Source organism: Coloeus monedula (genome assembly GCF_965178545.1).
Source record: "Coloeus monedula genome assembly, chromosome: 2".
Taxonomy (NCBI): domain Eukaryota; kingdom Metazoa; phylum Chordata; class Aves; order Passeriformes; family Corvidae; genus Coloeus; species Coloeus monedula.
In genome coordinates, this window is record NC_138782.1 from 33,678,223 (window position 1) to 33,695,083 (window position 16,861).

The following is a 16,861-nucleotide window of genomic DNA, read 5'->3' on the forward strand; positions in this document are numbered from 1 at the left end:
CTTTCAACATTTCCTTTGTGATCGTTTTCTTACCAAGTCTCCCAGATACTAAAGTAGAATTACAAATTTACTATTCTATTGCTTCTTGACACATCTTCTTTGGGTTTATGATACATTAGTGCACTATTACTTTTAAGGTTTTATGTTTTATTTTGGTACACATGTAAATTATGCACAAAATGCGAAAGATTGGCATCTACATCAAGTCTTTGAAATACATTCATTTTTATCTGTTATAAAATTTTAGCTTACTGCACACTTCCCTCTGAGCCTATCCAGATAACTATATTTAAAAAGTCTAAATATGAAATTATGAGGGTGACTAGATTAATTGTCACTTTAGGTAGTAAAAAGGATCCCTGCTGTCTCTAATTGCATATTGAGGATATTCTGGCTAAAACTTGCCAATAAAAATGGAATGTCAGAGATTTTCAAGGTCTTCTGAAATTCACCTAGTGTCATGTGAACTATATTTAAAAAGAAATTTGTTTACTTCTGTTTAAATGCAAAGCAAAGAAACATTTACTTCATTTGAGGTCAACTAGAGAAGAACAAAACACCTTCTTCTGTTTTTGTTTCACTGCAACTTCTGTGCGTCTTTCAGTAATCAGACCAGTCAAATCCAGTCAAAGCAATTCCTGAGATAACACTCCTGAAACCTGAGACACAAATCTCATACTTTGCCTTTATTTCACCCCCATGAATTAGATTTTGACTTCAGATGAATTCTCTTATATATTCCTTTCTGAATAGGAGAACAAATGACTGTTAGTTGAAATCTACACACTACCCTAAATTCAACCCTACACACTGATTCTATTGCAGCCCTAATTTATATTTCTTTTCACATCTCTCATCCAATCAGATCCTACCTCATGTTGTTTTGGTCCCCTGTCAGGTACAGATACATTTGAAGTGTTCTCTGAACTCTAAACAATTAAAAATAATTTCATATACGCATTATAAATGTCTTTATTTATGGGCTCACCTTTCCTATCGAGGAAAATCTTCATCCATGTGAATACATAGAAGTTTAAACGGATATTTAAATAAGGAATTTATTATAAAACATGCAAACAAGTAAAATGACTGTCGCTCTTCGCTAGTTCTTGAAAATTACCAGGCAAAGATGGCAAAGCAGTTTGGGGGTAAGAAAAGCTTTTCACAATGTACCCTCTAAGAAAAGCTTGCCTGAGTAAGGAACACTGTTGCAACAGCTAAAGTAATAAAAAAATAGCAATACCAAACCTTAATAAGATGCGTCATTGCATCCTTGAAAAACACCAAATCAAGAAATGACCCTCTAATATTTTCATTGTATTGTCCCTGATACGCCCGCAATTTTTTGCAAAGAAATTCATAGTTTGGAACCTGAAAAAAAAAAAAAAAAAAAAAAAAAAAAAATCCATAACAACACTAGTATGGCTCTTCAGAATTTTAAAACTGTACTGATATTTTTACACAAATTTCATTTTTATGTGTTGGCCATGTGCAATGATATTATCTTGCCAATTCACCATAATTATTTTAGTTGTGTTCAAGCAAAATTTTTTTGCTAGTGGTGGGGAAAAAAAAAAAGAAGCAAGGAGAACAGGAACAAATAAACCACATTTATATGTCATTATTAAATCTAACATCATTAAAATGATCTATTGCATGCTAACCAGGAAAATCTAGATATATTTTCACCAAAAAAATGTGATAGCTATTCAAAAAAATTTCTGTATTATATGACTTCAGCAATATAACATACTTAATAATTAAAGGAAAATTTAAGTGCCTAGTATTTTATGTGTAAAATGAAATACCTCCTCATAAACTTTTGGTGCTTGAAGCTCAGTGTCTTCTGGTTCTTCACCAGTTGCTTCAGGCTCATCCCGTAAAAAATCTACAAAATAGGGTTCAGCTTGGAGAACTTCGCTTAAATCTGCCTCCACATATTCCTCAATTGTTTTATCAATAGTTTTTTCAAACCAGGCTGTATCTTCGGGTGTATTAAACCTAAAACCCATAAATTAGTACAACTTTCAAAATATTTTTCTAGTTATATAGAGAGAAAGCAGGTAATTAAATACTAAGCAAAAAACCAAAACAAAAAGACATAGCTTGAAACATTTTAAAGAAAAATACATATTAGACAATACATACTACACAGCAGTCACAAAAACAGATTAGGCAACATTCACAGAAATCAAATGCTTCCATACTTTAATAGTCAGTGACATAAAATACAAAACAAAATAATTTGATTTTCCAACTTTCACCTAAAACAAGAAAACAACAGACCATTTAATTTTCCAGATGAGAAAGGATGAAAAAGAGTGAATGTTTTCCCAAATAACCATTGCTAAGTGAGCCTTATCATCTTTCAGCCTGCAGGAGAACAGTGTAATTTATGGTATCGTAGCACTGGCTATGAAACTGCAATGAGACAAGTAAAAGGAAGGTAATATATGCCACTACAACCTGACTCCATTCTCAGCACCTCTTGCACCAAAACCCAGAATTAGCAGAGAGGAATATGCCTTGGAGTTGAGGGGACTAATGAAAGTCTGGAAACAGATACTAGTGACTACATTTCATTGTGTAAACAGCTTTATCTGCTTCCCTTAACAGGTTCAATCTGATTTTAACACAGATTAGACCTTTGACTATTGTGCTTATCTGTGGCTGTGATTATCTGTGAAGCAATGAAGAATGCTACTTAGGAGTAACTGGCAAACATAAAAGACAAGAACCACCTCGTCCACAGAAAAAGCTAATTCAAACTGTGAATGTAAAGTACAGAAAAAAAGAATTCCCATATATTTACTTCTTTTTGTTTTCAGTGATACAACTGAGAGGAAAGTAGAATGAACGTGAAGAAGCCCAGTGCTCTGAGTTTTCAAATAAGACAAGCTATACTGAAGAACTGTTATAGAGACAGCCTAGATATGCATTATATACTTCACTATTGTTGGAGGTTTTTAGTAATGACATTATAATATTAACCACTAGGAAATCTAAAATCAGCATGGGAGCAGGGACTGCATGACTACACTCTCTCTCTCCCCCTTTCCAGTATATAACATATCTGTAAAAATACAAATCTTCCATGCATTTTTAGATTTACCACAACAAATTAAAAAATTATATGAACATATGAATAAATGCCAGTGATATTGCTACCAACTTTGAAATGGAAAATAATACACTGTATGATTCTGTATGATACTTCTGCATTAGTGGGTCGGATCCAAGCTTTAAATTAAAATTAAACATTTCCCCCCATCTTATAGCAACAGCACTCTGTTGCACATGTAAATGTATAGACATGAATTTTAGCCAATGTGTAAGTTTGTATAATATATGGTAGCTCAGACAGTTAGAAATATCAGCACTGCTAATATTTGGCAGTGAATGGGCATTCTCCGATTACAGAGAAATAACTTTTTAAGTCAGCAGAAAAGTCTGGCCTTTATTTTTATATTCTTGGCAGCTGATGAATAAGGTTTCCTTTTACATTTCCTGCATGCATTTTCTGAACTCAGCATCTGTATCTTAGGAGAGGAAAAAGTGAGCAAGATTATGGTTCGTCTGGGATACTGAAACTGGTAATAACAGCAATCGTCCTTGGCTCTTAACTCAAGTTTGTTAATGCACCTTCTGGGGAAAAAAGAGATGAGCTCTGTCAGCTGACAGAGCTCTCCTGAAAGAAAATGAGGCATTCTAGAAGATACAGGCAGGGATGGTAAACAAAACTTTTTGACAATGGTCTATATTTTGTTTGGAGTTTTTCTTAACATTTACATGAAATGGAGGGCAGTTGTTTTATCCACCAGTTTTGGCAGTGTGCAATTCATCTCAAAGTTTTTTATATTGAGGGTTTTTTCTGTTTCTACTGACTATATGCCAAAGTCCACATATCAGCATATACTTAGGAGTATTTCCCTTTGTCCTTCTTATAGTTCAAAAACAGAGATGGAACTCCTTATCTTTCTTCTATATCTCTTTCCTTTATGTTGACAAATTAATTGAATAATACAATTAAGGCTGACTGCTTGAATACAATGTAATTATTATATTATTAATCTTGCCTGCTACCATGCCAAGTCATCTACTCCAGATTGCATTTATGTAGACAACATCTTAAAACAGATAAATTCCATCTGAAAGTTTTGCAGCTATGTTGAATACTGAGAACATTCTGGTCATGGCCAGTAATGCCTGATGACTTTTCAATTCAAAACCTCTTAGGTGTAACTAAAAGCAAAAGCACTCTAAAATGCCCTCTTGTGTCCACGGCAAAATATTTGTCATTCCTTTCACTTTGTGATAGCTTTATAAAGTCAATGAAGCGTAAGAAAATCCACATAAATGTTTCCAGGAGTCAATATTAAAATTTAATGCTTTAAGTATAAAACATTACTTTATAAAAATTATGAAGGCCATTCCTCAGGGCATCAGAGTGAGAAAAAACTGTATTAACTATAACTACTCACAGTAGTAGTGGGTATGTGTCAGGTTTTTAGTGGCAGCTATAGTGCTACATCTAAAATTTCACAAGAAATTCAAACACAATGAACAGAAAAATAATACTGATCTCCAAGACATACAGGTTATAGCTATATCTGTCTTATGAATATTTTGAAAGAGATTTATAGGAAATGGGCCAATTTTTGTCATAAGCATACAATCCTGTTTGTTTCTGTAAGGAGAGCAAAGCAATTTTAAATTATCCTATGTGTATAAATTTAGGACACCATAAAGTTCTCTTTTCTACAGCGGAATTGGCTGAGTGCAGCCAAAGGGGAAAAAAAAGTAGGTTGCAATATGTAATATGTTCATATTTTGATGTTTTCCATCCAGTTACTGGGTTAATCTATGAGGACATAGCATGATATTTGTTGGAATAATACCCCAATGCAGACTGCATGTAAAATAAGATAAAATTTTTCATATTGGCCTAATAAGTTTTATCATATTTATAAGTTTTACAGATGTATGTGCATAAATGAAGTAAATGGCTAAACCTACTAAATATAAAATGCTATAATTATTATACCTGTCAGCAATTACTCTGGTACATTCATGTTTAAAAAGTCTTAGAAGGACAGTGATGGTTTTGCATTCTTCTGCGTTTATAGTTAACATTCCTTGCCAAATTCTAGAAAGGTCTCGAAGGTTGAAGATGTAGTGGAATTTTGATGGTGTAGGTAACATCTTTGCCTAAAGAAAAATACTGTTAATATTCAAAATCACTAACATCTAGAAAGAATCAGTACCAATAAAATTTATAACTTTATCATTAATAACACATATAAAACATAAAAATAACAAAAATACTAATTTTCACACATAACACTGTGGGAAAACTCTTTATAAGAAATCACCAAGAGTATCTAATTTTTTGAAAGCAGGATATATCTCTAAATGTGAAACGCCAAGACTTACAACATGTAATTGTTTCACATGTTGCTCTGGCTTTATAAATTAAAAATTATAATTTGCAAAGAATTTCACTCCCTGTTCCGGAGCTATGGAGATTAAAGCTTTGGGTAACATGAATTAACTTATAGGAATGAGTGGGCTGGTATTTCCATTCATCTGTCCTGTATACTGAAATCTGATATTTTCCAGATTTCATCTCCAAAACGTTGTAGAGCCCATCTTTCTTTGTTTTCTTATCTCTTTTTTTGTTGTTGTTTTTTTTGTTTGGTTGGGTTTTTTTTGGGGGGGTGGGGGGGGAGAGAGGTGGTATTTTTGTTTTTTGGGGTGGTTTGTTTTTTATTTGGGGTTTTCTTATAGGTACAATCTTAGGGAATAGTTGCCTAAATTAAACTAATAGTCACTCTATTCAGAGATAAAACCTTCCCTGAATTTATACCTTTGTCCGCTGCCACAATATTCTACCTGTTGAGACCAATTTTTCCACTAGGTCACATACTTCAGGGTTGAATTCTCTACAGGGATGAAAGTATCCACAGGCAATTATACCTGAAAATATAAAATGCAATAAACAACTAATCTAAGGTTGTAGGATACAATAGGGTAGGTTGTGAGCAAGACAAATAGGTGCTCATTTAAAACATTAACTGATAAAATATAATTTTAAATTACAGATGGAATTATTTTTCTCTGCTGTCTGTGGCTTTTCTGACTTGGTATAGAAACATTGGGCAGTAAGGGCTGGCTTTCTACCATATCCTGTATTGACAGAGCTACCAGAATTGAGAAATTTAGCGAGAGTGCACTTCAGAGAGTGCAGAGGTGGAATGTTAACCTACATAGAAACAGCAGTAGTCATAGTCTTCCAGGAGATGTCATTACTTTATTAATATTTGTTTGCTGTTGCAAAATGATTAGAGGATCAGGGACATGGATCATTGATAAAGGGAACAAATCAATAACTGTACAAGCAAAAGCTTGCAAGCAAAGGCCTTTATGAGAAAAAACCTCCATGAGAAAGCACCTGTGTGAGAAACAGGCCTGAGAACAAAAAGGGAGTTTTGAGGATGTGCAGCTGTGCAGATAAGATGTACTGACCAGGAGAAGGGAGGGTGAACTCTGAATTCTTTAATCATAACATAACTGTAGAAGCTTGCCAATGTAGTCTAATTATGTAGAAGCAGAAATGCGCTTTGATAAGTTTTAAGCCAATTAAGAGTTAACAAGCTCGTATACTATATAAGTGCCTCTGGATTGCTAATAGACAGAGCTTGCTTCATCAATCACATTGGTTGTCTGCAATGTCTTCCCCCGCCGAAGTCATCGAACTTTTTCAACAGTTTGCCTTAATATTTATTAAAAGACAAGCATTTAAAGGGTTTCATTTCTCTTCCACAGCACTGTTTTTGCTGTACCACAGCTTCAGTTGTTTTACTGGAAGAACGCTGAATTGCGTTATGAAAGTGAGAAAGAGAGCATACTTTTATAAATTTTAAGTCCATTATGAAAGGAAATAGATTATACTAAAACAAGAGAAAAAGGTACCAAAAATTTTGTCGATGGATGCATTGGATGGCAATGTACAGTTGAATACACAAAACTGCCTTTTCAAACGCTGGGGAATATCATTGCGGCCTCCTCCAGGATGTATCATTGCTGCTATTATTTGTACATCTACAATTGTGAGGAAGTCTCCAGGTTTATCCAAGCTGTACATTCCTCTCATTTCCATCATCTGACGGACAATTTCATTTGTTATCTGTAAATTTATTAAAGTTGTACAAATTAGAAATTTATGCAAGAAAAGAAGAAAATACACCATGATAATTTAACTTCCTTTTGTAATTCTATTAATCCATAGAGAGGTACTGTCACCTTAACCTAAAAACAGATTAATCTACATTCCTTTGTCACATGGAAAATCTTGGTTTATGTGATTTTAAATGGCAGGAAAGTAGTTTCAGAGCTCTACTGCCATATAATATCAAGAAAATGTGTTTGTATTCTTTTGAACTAAACAAAATTAAAGCAATAAACTAGGGGAAAAAAAATTTTGTTTCTTATTTTGTTGCTGGACAATCAGCTACAGTTGTTCAAATTACACTTTTCAGTTTGCTCTTGGGCCTCCTTTGAAGCAAAACCACTGATTCTTTTTTGTTTATTTTGGAAAGGTTATTCACTCTACATTCCACTCTACAGCTCCAGAGTTTGCCCCACAGCAACTGCTCCAACGATATTCAGCTAGCCTTATGTATGTGCTCACATACCCCACCAAAACCAACATGATATGTAGCACCAATCACAAAGCATTATCCCATTAAAAATATTTCAGCCATGTCTTGGGGCCATAATGTGAGACCTAGTGGAGGCCTTGAATTTTTCACATCCTTTATTTCTCTCTCCAAGGCATCGTACTTTCACTTGGCAGAAATTTCTTTATTGGTGCTCTCAGATAAATGTCAATCTTGAAATCGATAATATGCTACTTTTTACTTACTTAGTGCTGATTTTTGTTTAGTCTTACAAAAATAAGGAAGTGGAGATTATGTAAAATATGACATCACTATATTACATCTCATCAGAAAATCTAATTTACTCTCTTTTTTGTGTGTGTACCATAATTAGAAAGCATTTCCAATAATTAAGAGTCAATTAAAATATTTAAGGAGTCCACTGATTCCCATGTGTGTATATATAGAAAAAGCACTTTTTAAGAGTAAGTAGTAATCAAAAAAGTTTACCTGATCTCCCCATTCATTGATAAATGGCATATTGATATCATCAATAAAAACCGTCATCTTTCTGCCCCCAGGAGGTCCATAAGTACTTCCAACACGTTTGTCCACATAACTCTCCATTGTCCTCTAGAAAAGTAAAGAGAGATCTCATTTTATATCTAAAGCAACAATATTTAAAATGCATTGTTGAAAAACCTGCTGAAGCACTAAGCCAATGATTCCATCTTTTTGTTAGCAGTTTCATCTTTAATTCTAATATTAAGGGACCTGATTCCTAAGGAATCCAACTCCTGTTCTGCAACCTGCCTCTGGATACTAGAGAACTTTTTAAAAAGTTTCCAAACTTAGAACTTAATCTTTCATTATCAGCATTATAATTCCCCTAACTAATATCAATTGTTTAATATTAGCAATACAACTAGAGAACACACAGAGGCAACTTAGAATCCTTTTGATATGATTTCCCAGATGTCTTGTGAGTGATGCAATGCAGAATTTTAATATTTTTGTGGCAAGAAAGAGGATGCAATAGACAAGTAACACTGAAATATAACTGAAATGTTTCTTCAGAGTTCTACAGCTCTACAGTCTTTCTAAAGATACATAAACAATGACAGAAAAAAACCACCTTACAAGATGGTACCAGATGTTTTCCTTGGACAAGTAATGTTTTCTCTCTAAAAGCACAATTGCTATCCTATATGAGTAATGTAGCATGTGCTGTCATAAAGATAAAAGTATTAGTAGTATTTTTGAAACAGAAAATAGATACGTTTTGTCCAAACATATGTTTTTGTTGCATTTTTACAACAGGATATTAATGAGTATTTTAAGATACAGACTGAGAATATGTGAATAAGGTCAAAAAGAGAAACTGCTAAGTGATTACATAAGAAATCAAGAATTTTGTAGCACATCTAATGAGTCTAAAATCACACAATCTTTCAAATATCCTCAGAATGCTGAATCAAAATGAAAAAAAAATAATATCTTGAGTGTAACTTTTTTAAGTGATTAGAAGCATTTAATCTGTTTCTGCTCCATCTCTCCATTGGAAACCAGCAGAGTGAACCATGTCTTGAGCTAACTCGCTGCTAAGAGAGGCCCTCTTCTGAGGTGCTACAGGATTGCAGCAGACAAGACACACCAAGGTCCTCTCACACACCCTCTGTACCAGAGAGAAGCAAGCCTGGGATGTGTTTTCAAGACATTACTGTTCTCAGGACCCATAATACGCTTGGTGAAGGACACTGGAATGAGATACTGACTGTTCAATAAGCCTTGCATGCATGAAAGGATGGCTGCCTTATTCTGTCTCATTTTGACACAAACTACGACTGACACCTTATACATAAGAATACCTGGTGGGAAAAATCCAGCAGGCATTCTGGGAGTCTGGAATTTTTTTAAATGTAGGAGTATAATCCATTATTTTTCACCATTTTCTTAACATTTATATTAACTTCTTAGAAAATATGCCTGATTTCAGAATGGAGTTTGTAAGACCTATTCCACAAATAGATTTTTCAATCAAGAAATATTCCAGAATGAATTATTTTTCCTACCAGAGCTTTTTCACCATGAATTCATTGCATTGAATTGGTAATGAAGCCAATTCAACTTAAAGAATCACATCCTAGCAAATTAGTAATAACAAATCATAACACAGTGTTATAAAATATCCTTTCAATCACTTGAGAAATCTATGTACAGCATTTTTTTCTATTTATATCGATTTTTACCAGTTACATTGGGAAAGAGAACTTTCTACAAAGTTGTCATGCTAAAGGTCTTTAAAGATTGAATTTCTGATGATGTAGTAACTCCTGAGCTGGGGAAAAATACAATTATCTGTAAGTTGAAATCTGTTCTTTATTTAACAAAAATTAAAATTAACGCTATATACTAAAGAATCAGGAAAAAAAACAAAGTATTACCCAAAATCCAAAAAGAAAATCAAAGGTCTTCAGTAAAAAAATTGATTCTTAGAATTCCATGATGAAAAACCACACAGCAATCATGAATATATGTATCTCTATGTGAGTGGCTATATTTTATTATGGTCTGCAAAAACTACTTTTAATAGAATTTTCTGAAGTGTTGAAGTGAATTAGAGGAAAAAGATCTTTAGAATTTAAGTCTAAATCACTTATCATCAGAATTAAGTACCCTTTATACACTTAGCAAGGAAATGGTATGCAAGATATTTAAAATCTATACTTTTACCTGAAACATAAATGGTTCTGTGGCAGATGAAAAGTTCAGACTTTTTGACAAATGCTCTTCTGGGTCATATTTCTTCATATATCCCTTAATCATGACTGTCTTTGCAGTCCCCTGTTCTCCTATAAGCAAAACAGCCTGTAACAGATATTTAAATCACGTAAGTAATATCAAAACTTATATCTATATATGCGTAACAGACTTATTTTTGAGAAAAGAATAGTTTCTGTGTCTATTTTTAAATGATACATTCTTCTGATAGGTTTTTCCTGTGTCTCCATATGCACTGAAACCATGTTTTTTCTTCCCACATGGATCCTCCAAGAAAATTTTTTGCAGAGTTAAAGGAGAAAGGAAGAAGCAACAGTGTGACAGAGGATTTTCTTCCAGTTGCCTGATTACTTCCAGTTTCCAACACATCCACTGCAACAGTCTCCTTTAGTGGATGACCCTAAGAAGGCTTCTTGTAAATTCCTTCCTTTATATTTTAAAATTTTTTTCATGCACAGAAATAATTACAGAGGATCCATGTTAAGAAAATAAAAATAAAACAACATAATGATGCACGTGGGAAGCAATGACTAGAGACAGAGAAGATGAAGAATGATTGTGAAATACAGTTACTTTTTAAGTAGTTTTAAAATTATTTCATATGGTAGGTATATACTTAAATAAGTAATCCAGTACTTACTTTCTTTTGTTTTGCAATCGTGTCTATCAAAAACTGAGTTCTGGTATTATCAACATTTGGAACCAGAATAGATGCATAGTCTGGGACATGATCTGTTGGATAAACAAATTCCTGAACTCTTTTACTCCAGTGCTCCCAGTTACCTGAAAAGACAAAAAAAAAAAAAAAAGTGGAAAGTGCCATGATATTCAGATCATGTCCAACATTTCATTAATAAAATAATTTTTAAAAATAGACATTATAGGTATAATACTACAAAGTATAAAAAGGGATATATTTTCTCAAATCCAGCTAAAAAATGCACATAACAAAGGACATTCTTTGTCATGACCTGTAATTAGTCTACAGTCCTACTAAATATAGACATATTTCTTAAATTTATATATACTTATCTAAACAAAAACACAAAAGAATGTTTACCTAGAAACTCATTCTCACACTGCTGGTGAAAAATTACAGAACATGAGAATATGGATTGCATATGTGTACACTAAATCAATGCTGCTGGCAAAAAAAAAAGAAGTGAATTTGGATATGAGAGAAATTAATTTCTTCAGAAGAGAACATACTCTGTCATAACAGTAAGTTTTTTGTGACATTGGTTGTGTGTGCTAGTTAAACTAAAAAATTTGTTCTGGAAAATAGCACACTATTCAAAATATCAAGAATCACAATATCTCACTATTCTTACAATTCTATAACCTTTCAGACTTATAACCAATTATTAGACATGAGTAATAATTACTAAGCAAAATTAAAATCAGATTTTTATTCCTTTAATAATAATTACCAGCTGTAAGAAAATTAAACATAAAATAACACTAAGTTAGACTAAACCAGCCTAAGCACAAATTATCTAAAAATTGTGGGCAGGCTAAATTAATAGAAAAGTAATTTGTAAGAAAGAAATTAAAACAAAAAAAAATAAGAAAATGTTAGCAGTGGGTGCTCTATCTCTTGTCTCTGACCTACACAGATGTGCTGGTACTACACTGTCAAACAACTCATATGATTGTATAATAAGGACTAAAGGAGTAACAGAGTTTTAAAATTACAGTATCAAAAGCAATATTGGTTCTTTTTCTTACCGTGTTTACTAACATAAAACTCATACATCGTTTGATTGGTGCCAGGGGAGATTTTTGGTAAGTCTAATTTATTATCATGAGCTCTGATGAAGGCTTCAAGTTTATCTCGACTGTCCAGCTCCAGAAGGGCACCTAAACTCCACATTATTGCAAAGCTGAACAATTTTTGCAGATTCTGTGTAGGTGATACACCACGTTCTTCCTTCAAAGGAATCAAGCCCTCCAGAAGATTAATAGACTGAAAATATTTTAAAATATGCATTTAGAAAATATTACATAATCACTTTTTATTAACCTATATATGTATGCACATGCATTATTTACATGTATTCAAAATTTAAATCAATACAGATTACAAAAAATCCCCAAACATAAAATTTAGAACTACAAACCAAAAAAAATTTATTAAAGATAGCTATATAAAACTGGACAAAATTTTCAAAATTACTTAGGCAATTTGATCAAAGGCAATTATCGTTTTAAGTTATGCCTACATAAGAAATATAATTTATGAGCTAGGGGAACAAAACAGCTTTTTAAGGGACTTTATAATATTCGGAACTCCAAGAGTAGGTGAAGCATAGCCATTTCTTTCTGGTTTTAAGCATGGAAGAATTTTCAGCATGCATCTGATGCATTTATCTCAATTATGGCCAATTTATGTATCTATCACATAAACTTCTATTTTTTTTTGTTTTTAAAAAATAGATTAAACTATTCTATTATGTGATTGCTTCACTCTGTTTCTAAGGAACTAGAGTCCAGATTCTAGAAAAATAGTAACTTGCTATCTACAATTCTGTGATGCTGCTTATGCATTCAGATGTTTGACTGTTTTAGGTAACCCCATTTTACTCCCCTTCTATACAGTGTCCAGCTTATTGTTTCAAAATACATCTTTTTAACAGTGAAACAGATTTTCAGCCAGCTCTTGGAATTAGTACTCCTTATGCTGTCTTGCATCTCATACTTGGGGTGGGAAGTAATACTTCTAATGCTTGCCCAGCATCTCGTTTGCAATAGTGACCAAAAGTGGAGAAGAGTAAAAGCAAAAAATCTCTCTTGGCCTGTGGTGGTGCTGGGGTAGCACTTCCTGTTGGTACCCTCATGGGCTTGTGACTTTCTGAACAATGCACACTTTTTCTGGTTTTATAATCCTATGTGGTTTTTTCCACCCTGAAAATACCAAGAATGGTCTTAAGCCTACATAAACTTTTATTGCCTATTACAACCTTTGGCAAGATGTCCCATAGGTCTGCTATTCACGGCATTGAACAGTTTGTTTTCTTCCTGTGTGAACTCCTTCATGCTTATCTTCACTGAATTTCATTTGCCATTTTATTACCTATTTATTCAGTCTCATAAAGTCTGTCTACAGTTCTTCATGGTTAGTTGTTTCGTCCTTAATACCCTGAATAATCTACTATCATCAATAAATTTCTTCACCTAAAACTTTTCCAAATTGTTTATGAACATTTTGAACAGCACTGATCCCAGCAAAGGTGCCTCAGGATCACTGATAACCTCTGTCCTTCCTAAGAACTGATAATCCAGTCACACATTTCCTATCTTCCAATAAGTTGTTTATCTAGAAATGAATCTCCTATCTTCTGCTATGACTATTTAGCATCCATGTAAATCCCTGGTAAAGAACGATGCCAAGCACCTTTGATCCTTCATCCTTCATGCTGACTTTATCAATCAGATCTACTTTAGCTACAAGTTTACTGAATTTTCCAATAGGCTCATAAGGCAGGATAACTCTAAACAAAAAACTGGTGTTGACTCTCCCAAGATAAATTGTATTTGTCTACCTAATGAAGTGGGCCAGAGGATGCATAAAGAGTTAGAAAGTCAGTGGAAATTACAAGGAGGAAAGCAAAGATGAGATCACACTTGTATTAAACCATTATAAAGCTGTTGTACATGAATAGGCAGCTTAAATTGTGAATGCTTACAAATGGCAGATAATCAGGTATATGTGCATGTTTGGGTGAACATCCAAAACTGAACTTTAGAATTCAAATACAAGTCTGCCAGATGCAACTGCTTTGATTTGGTTGTAATTTTTGAAAATGCATGACCTGAACAGAAGCAGCATGTCCTGAATCCTACAATTACTAAAGACACATAAGACCCAACAAATCAGGAGGCTGATGAGGTACAGGGCTTCTGCACAGAGATCATTTATGGCACAACTGGGATCTTAAGGTTCAAGTAAGGTAAAATCTCGTGTCACTGGCTCTCTGATAACACAAGCATGGAGGCCTACTAAGAGTTATTTACTTTGTCACAGATGTGACAGAAACTTACTGGAGATTTTCATTCACACGAAGAAACATTCAACACAGCTTAAATCAGGGAAATATTTCCCTGAGCAAGCAGTATGAATAGAACACTGACTTGCTGACACTTCCTAACAAGCACTAATCAAAAATAAAAGAAACTTCTGATCACGGGAAAAATCTTCCATGAAGACAAGCCCAGTTCAGTCAGAGGTTTCACAGATAAGAAATGTAGAAGAAAAATAATATCTGTCTCAAGTTGTGCATTGCATGTCATAGAAGTGCTAAGTTCCATAGCTCCTGCCTGTGGACTTCAGTTCTATAGATACTCTAATTCCATTTGATACTGCACAGTTAAGCTCTCCAGCATTTACTGTGGCTATTAGTTTGCAGTAAAATACTTCACAATCTAGAGAATCTGAAGCTAACTCTCTAATGAACAGCAAAAAGATACTGGGTGCAAATTCACTAGTTTAACATTAAACTGGAGTGCTTTCCAAAACATTATCTTGTCGAGACTCTTCTTCAAGGGCACTACTGAATTTTTTATGAATGTGTCAAAATAAGAGTGAGATGACATGGACAAATGGAAAGTCTGGAAAATTAGAATTTGCAGATGACAACAGACTCATAAACAAATCAGCTGGAGATATGCAGTACAGGACTGACAGTCTTGCAAAATCTGCCAAACACATATTTATATTATTAGTAAATCACTGATATAGTTTGGACTCCACTCAAAGTAGAACTCCAACTGATAGGAAGGGAGAGGCAAAAATTACTATACTGACCTTGAAAGAGCTGGCGGACAAGCTAACATCTATTACATCTGAAGATAGAAAGATAAATAGAATTCTTCTCTATCTCTGCTGACACTACCAGTAGAGATACAGTGATACCACAGTTTTTTTGGTATTAAAAGAATCAGAATGTGTTCACTAGCTTGTTAAACATATGCTTCTGGAAATTTACTGAAGCCTGCAAATTCCAGTCATTAGAAGACTAGCCTAGGTATGAAGTGATACAGAGAAGAAAAATTTTGCTCTGCACATCTTCAAACTCTCTCTTATATTGCCTAAGAAACAAATACTGACTTTGAGCTTTTCTTTGTCAGGAGACAATATTTTCAAATTCAATTTTATGGCTATCAAATGTTCTCCTTTCTATTTCTGCACCTTTACTATTGTCAGTCAATTCATACAGACTCATACAGTATCTGTTTTACCTGCATAATGTAGTTACATTCCAGAAGCTCCATTTTTGGGTTAAGGTTTAGTTTCATATATACATATGCTGGTTCAAAGATTCTGTCATACAAACTTTGCAAAAGTTCAGCTTCTTGAGCAGAACGTTTTTTCAGCCATGCCTGAAAGAAACATCCACAACAATGTTCAGTATAAATGTATAGCAAGGTGTAATAAAGAGCAGCCTGCAATGATTATCTTACTTGCAATATTGGTCTCCAGCTGAGGACAGAAGAACTGATGAAGACCATACCCATTCGAGAAACTGTTGCTGGAGAGGCATTCTCGATGTTGTGGACCTCAAATAACAGTTTACATGAAGGAGACATAGGAATTCTATCTCCATTTGCTAGAGTAAGGGTCTTGTTATCATCCAAAACTGAATTTAAATTCTCAATCCAGATTGCATCTACAGGACCATCTAAAATCAGAAACACATTTTCACCTGGAAAAAATAATCAAAAGAGAGATAGTTCATATCACATTGCTGAAAAAAACAAGAAAATAAGTATACAAAAGATGGTTTGGAACTTAAATGTATAAAAAATTATTTTATTTATTGTAATTTCTGCCATCTCCATGGATGCTCATTACTGAATAAATTGCATACTTAGTTAAGGAAATATTTTTGAAACAATTAGTAGCAAATGAGAGCAAAAATAGATCTGTATAGTGTTGATTATTTGTTACCTTGACCGGGTACCAGATAGAAACGGTGCTACTCTCTCTCTCTCCCCTCTCCACAGGACAGAGGGAGAGAATAAGGTGAAAATGTTTGTGGATTGAGATAAAGACAGGGAGATCACTTGACAGCTTTTATTGCAAATTAACATAGGTTTGGATGACAAGAAGCAAAGACAAACACCACAAATGCCTTTCCCCCACTCCTTTTTCTTCCCCAAGATTCAACCTCTTTCTTCACAACCTAATCTAACTCTTCCTCCTTCCTTCCCCTGCCCCAAACCTACTCCAGGGAGGCACAGGGAGGTTAGGGAATTTCGTGTTTTGTCACTAAAATAAGGATTCTTTGGGCAACTAAGCAGGAGAAATTGAATATTCACAGATCCCTCTCAAGTTAATGAAAACTATGCTCACTCATCTGTTCTTAAAATCTGGTTGTTTCTCTTTTATTTTGAAATATAAATATAGATGTAAATACCTAAGT

At 33.8% G+C, this 16,861-nt stretch overlaps 1 protein-coding gene across 1 annotated transcript in view; it reads right to left on the minus strand.

Annotated features, from left to right (window-relative positions):
- Positions 1 to 16,861, minus strand: part of DNAH8 (dynein axonemal heavy chain 8) — a gene marked incomplete at both ends in the record, with an annotated part of 113,127 nt that overhangs the window by 42,021 nt on the left and 54,245 nt on the right. Inside the window, 11 exons of the mRNA XM_082276731.1 lie at positions 1,249 to 1,371; positions 1,809 to 2,001; positions 5,045 to 5,208; positions 5,867 to 5,976; positions 6,973 to 7,186; positions 8,169 to 8,291; positions 10,392 to 10,526; positions 11,080 to 11,222; positions 12,168 to 12,405; positions 15,678 to 15,818; positions 15,900 to 16,141. Of these exons, the coding sequence (XP_082132857.1) occupies positions 1,249 to 1,371; positions 1,809 to 2,001; positions 5,045 to 5,208; positions 5,867 to 5,976; positions 6,973 to 7,186; positions 8,169 to 8,291; positions 10,392 to 10,526; positions 11,080 to 11,222; positions 12,168 to 12,405; positions 15,678 to 15,818; positions 15,900 to 16,141 (1,826 nt within the window). The remainder of the gene's footprint in view (positions 1 to 1,248; positions 1,372 to 1,808; positions 2,002 to 5,044; positions 5,209 to 5,866; positions 5,977 to 6,972; positions 7,187 to 8,168; positions 8,292 to 10,391; positions 10,527 to 11,079; positions 11,223 to 12,167; positions 12,406 to 15,677; positions 15,819 to 15,899; positions 16,142 to 16,861) is intronic.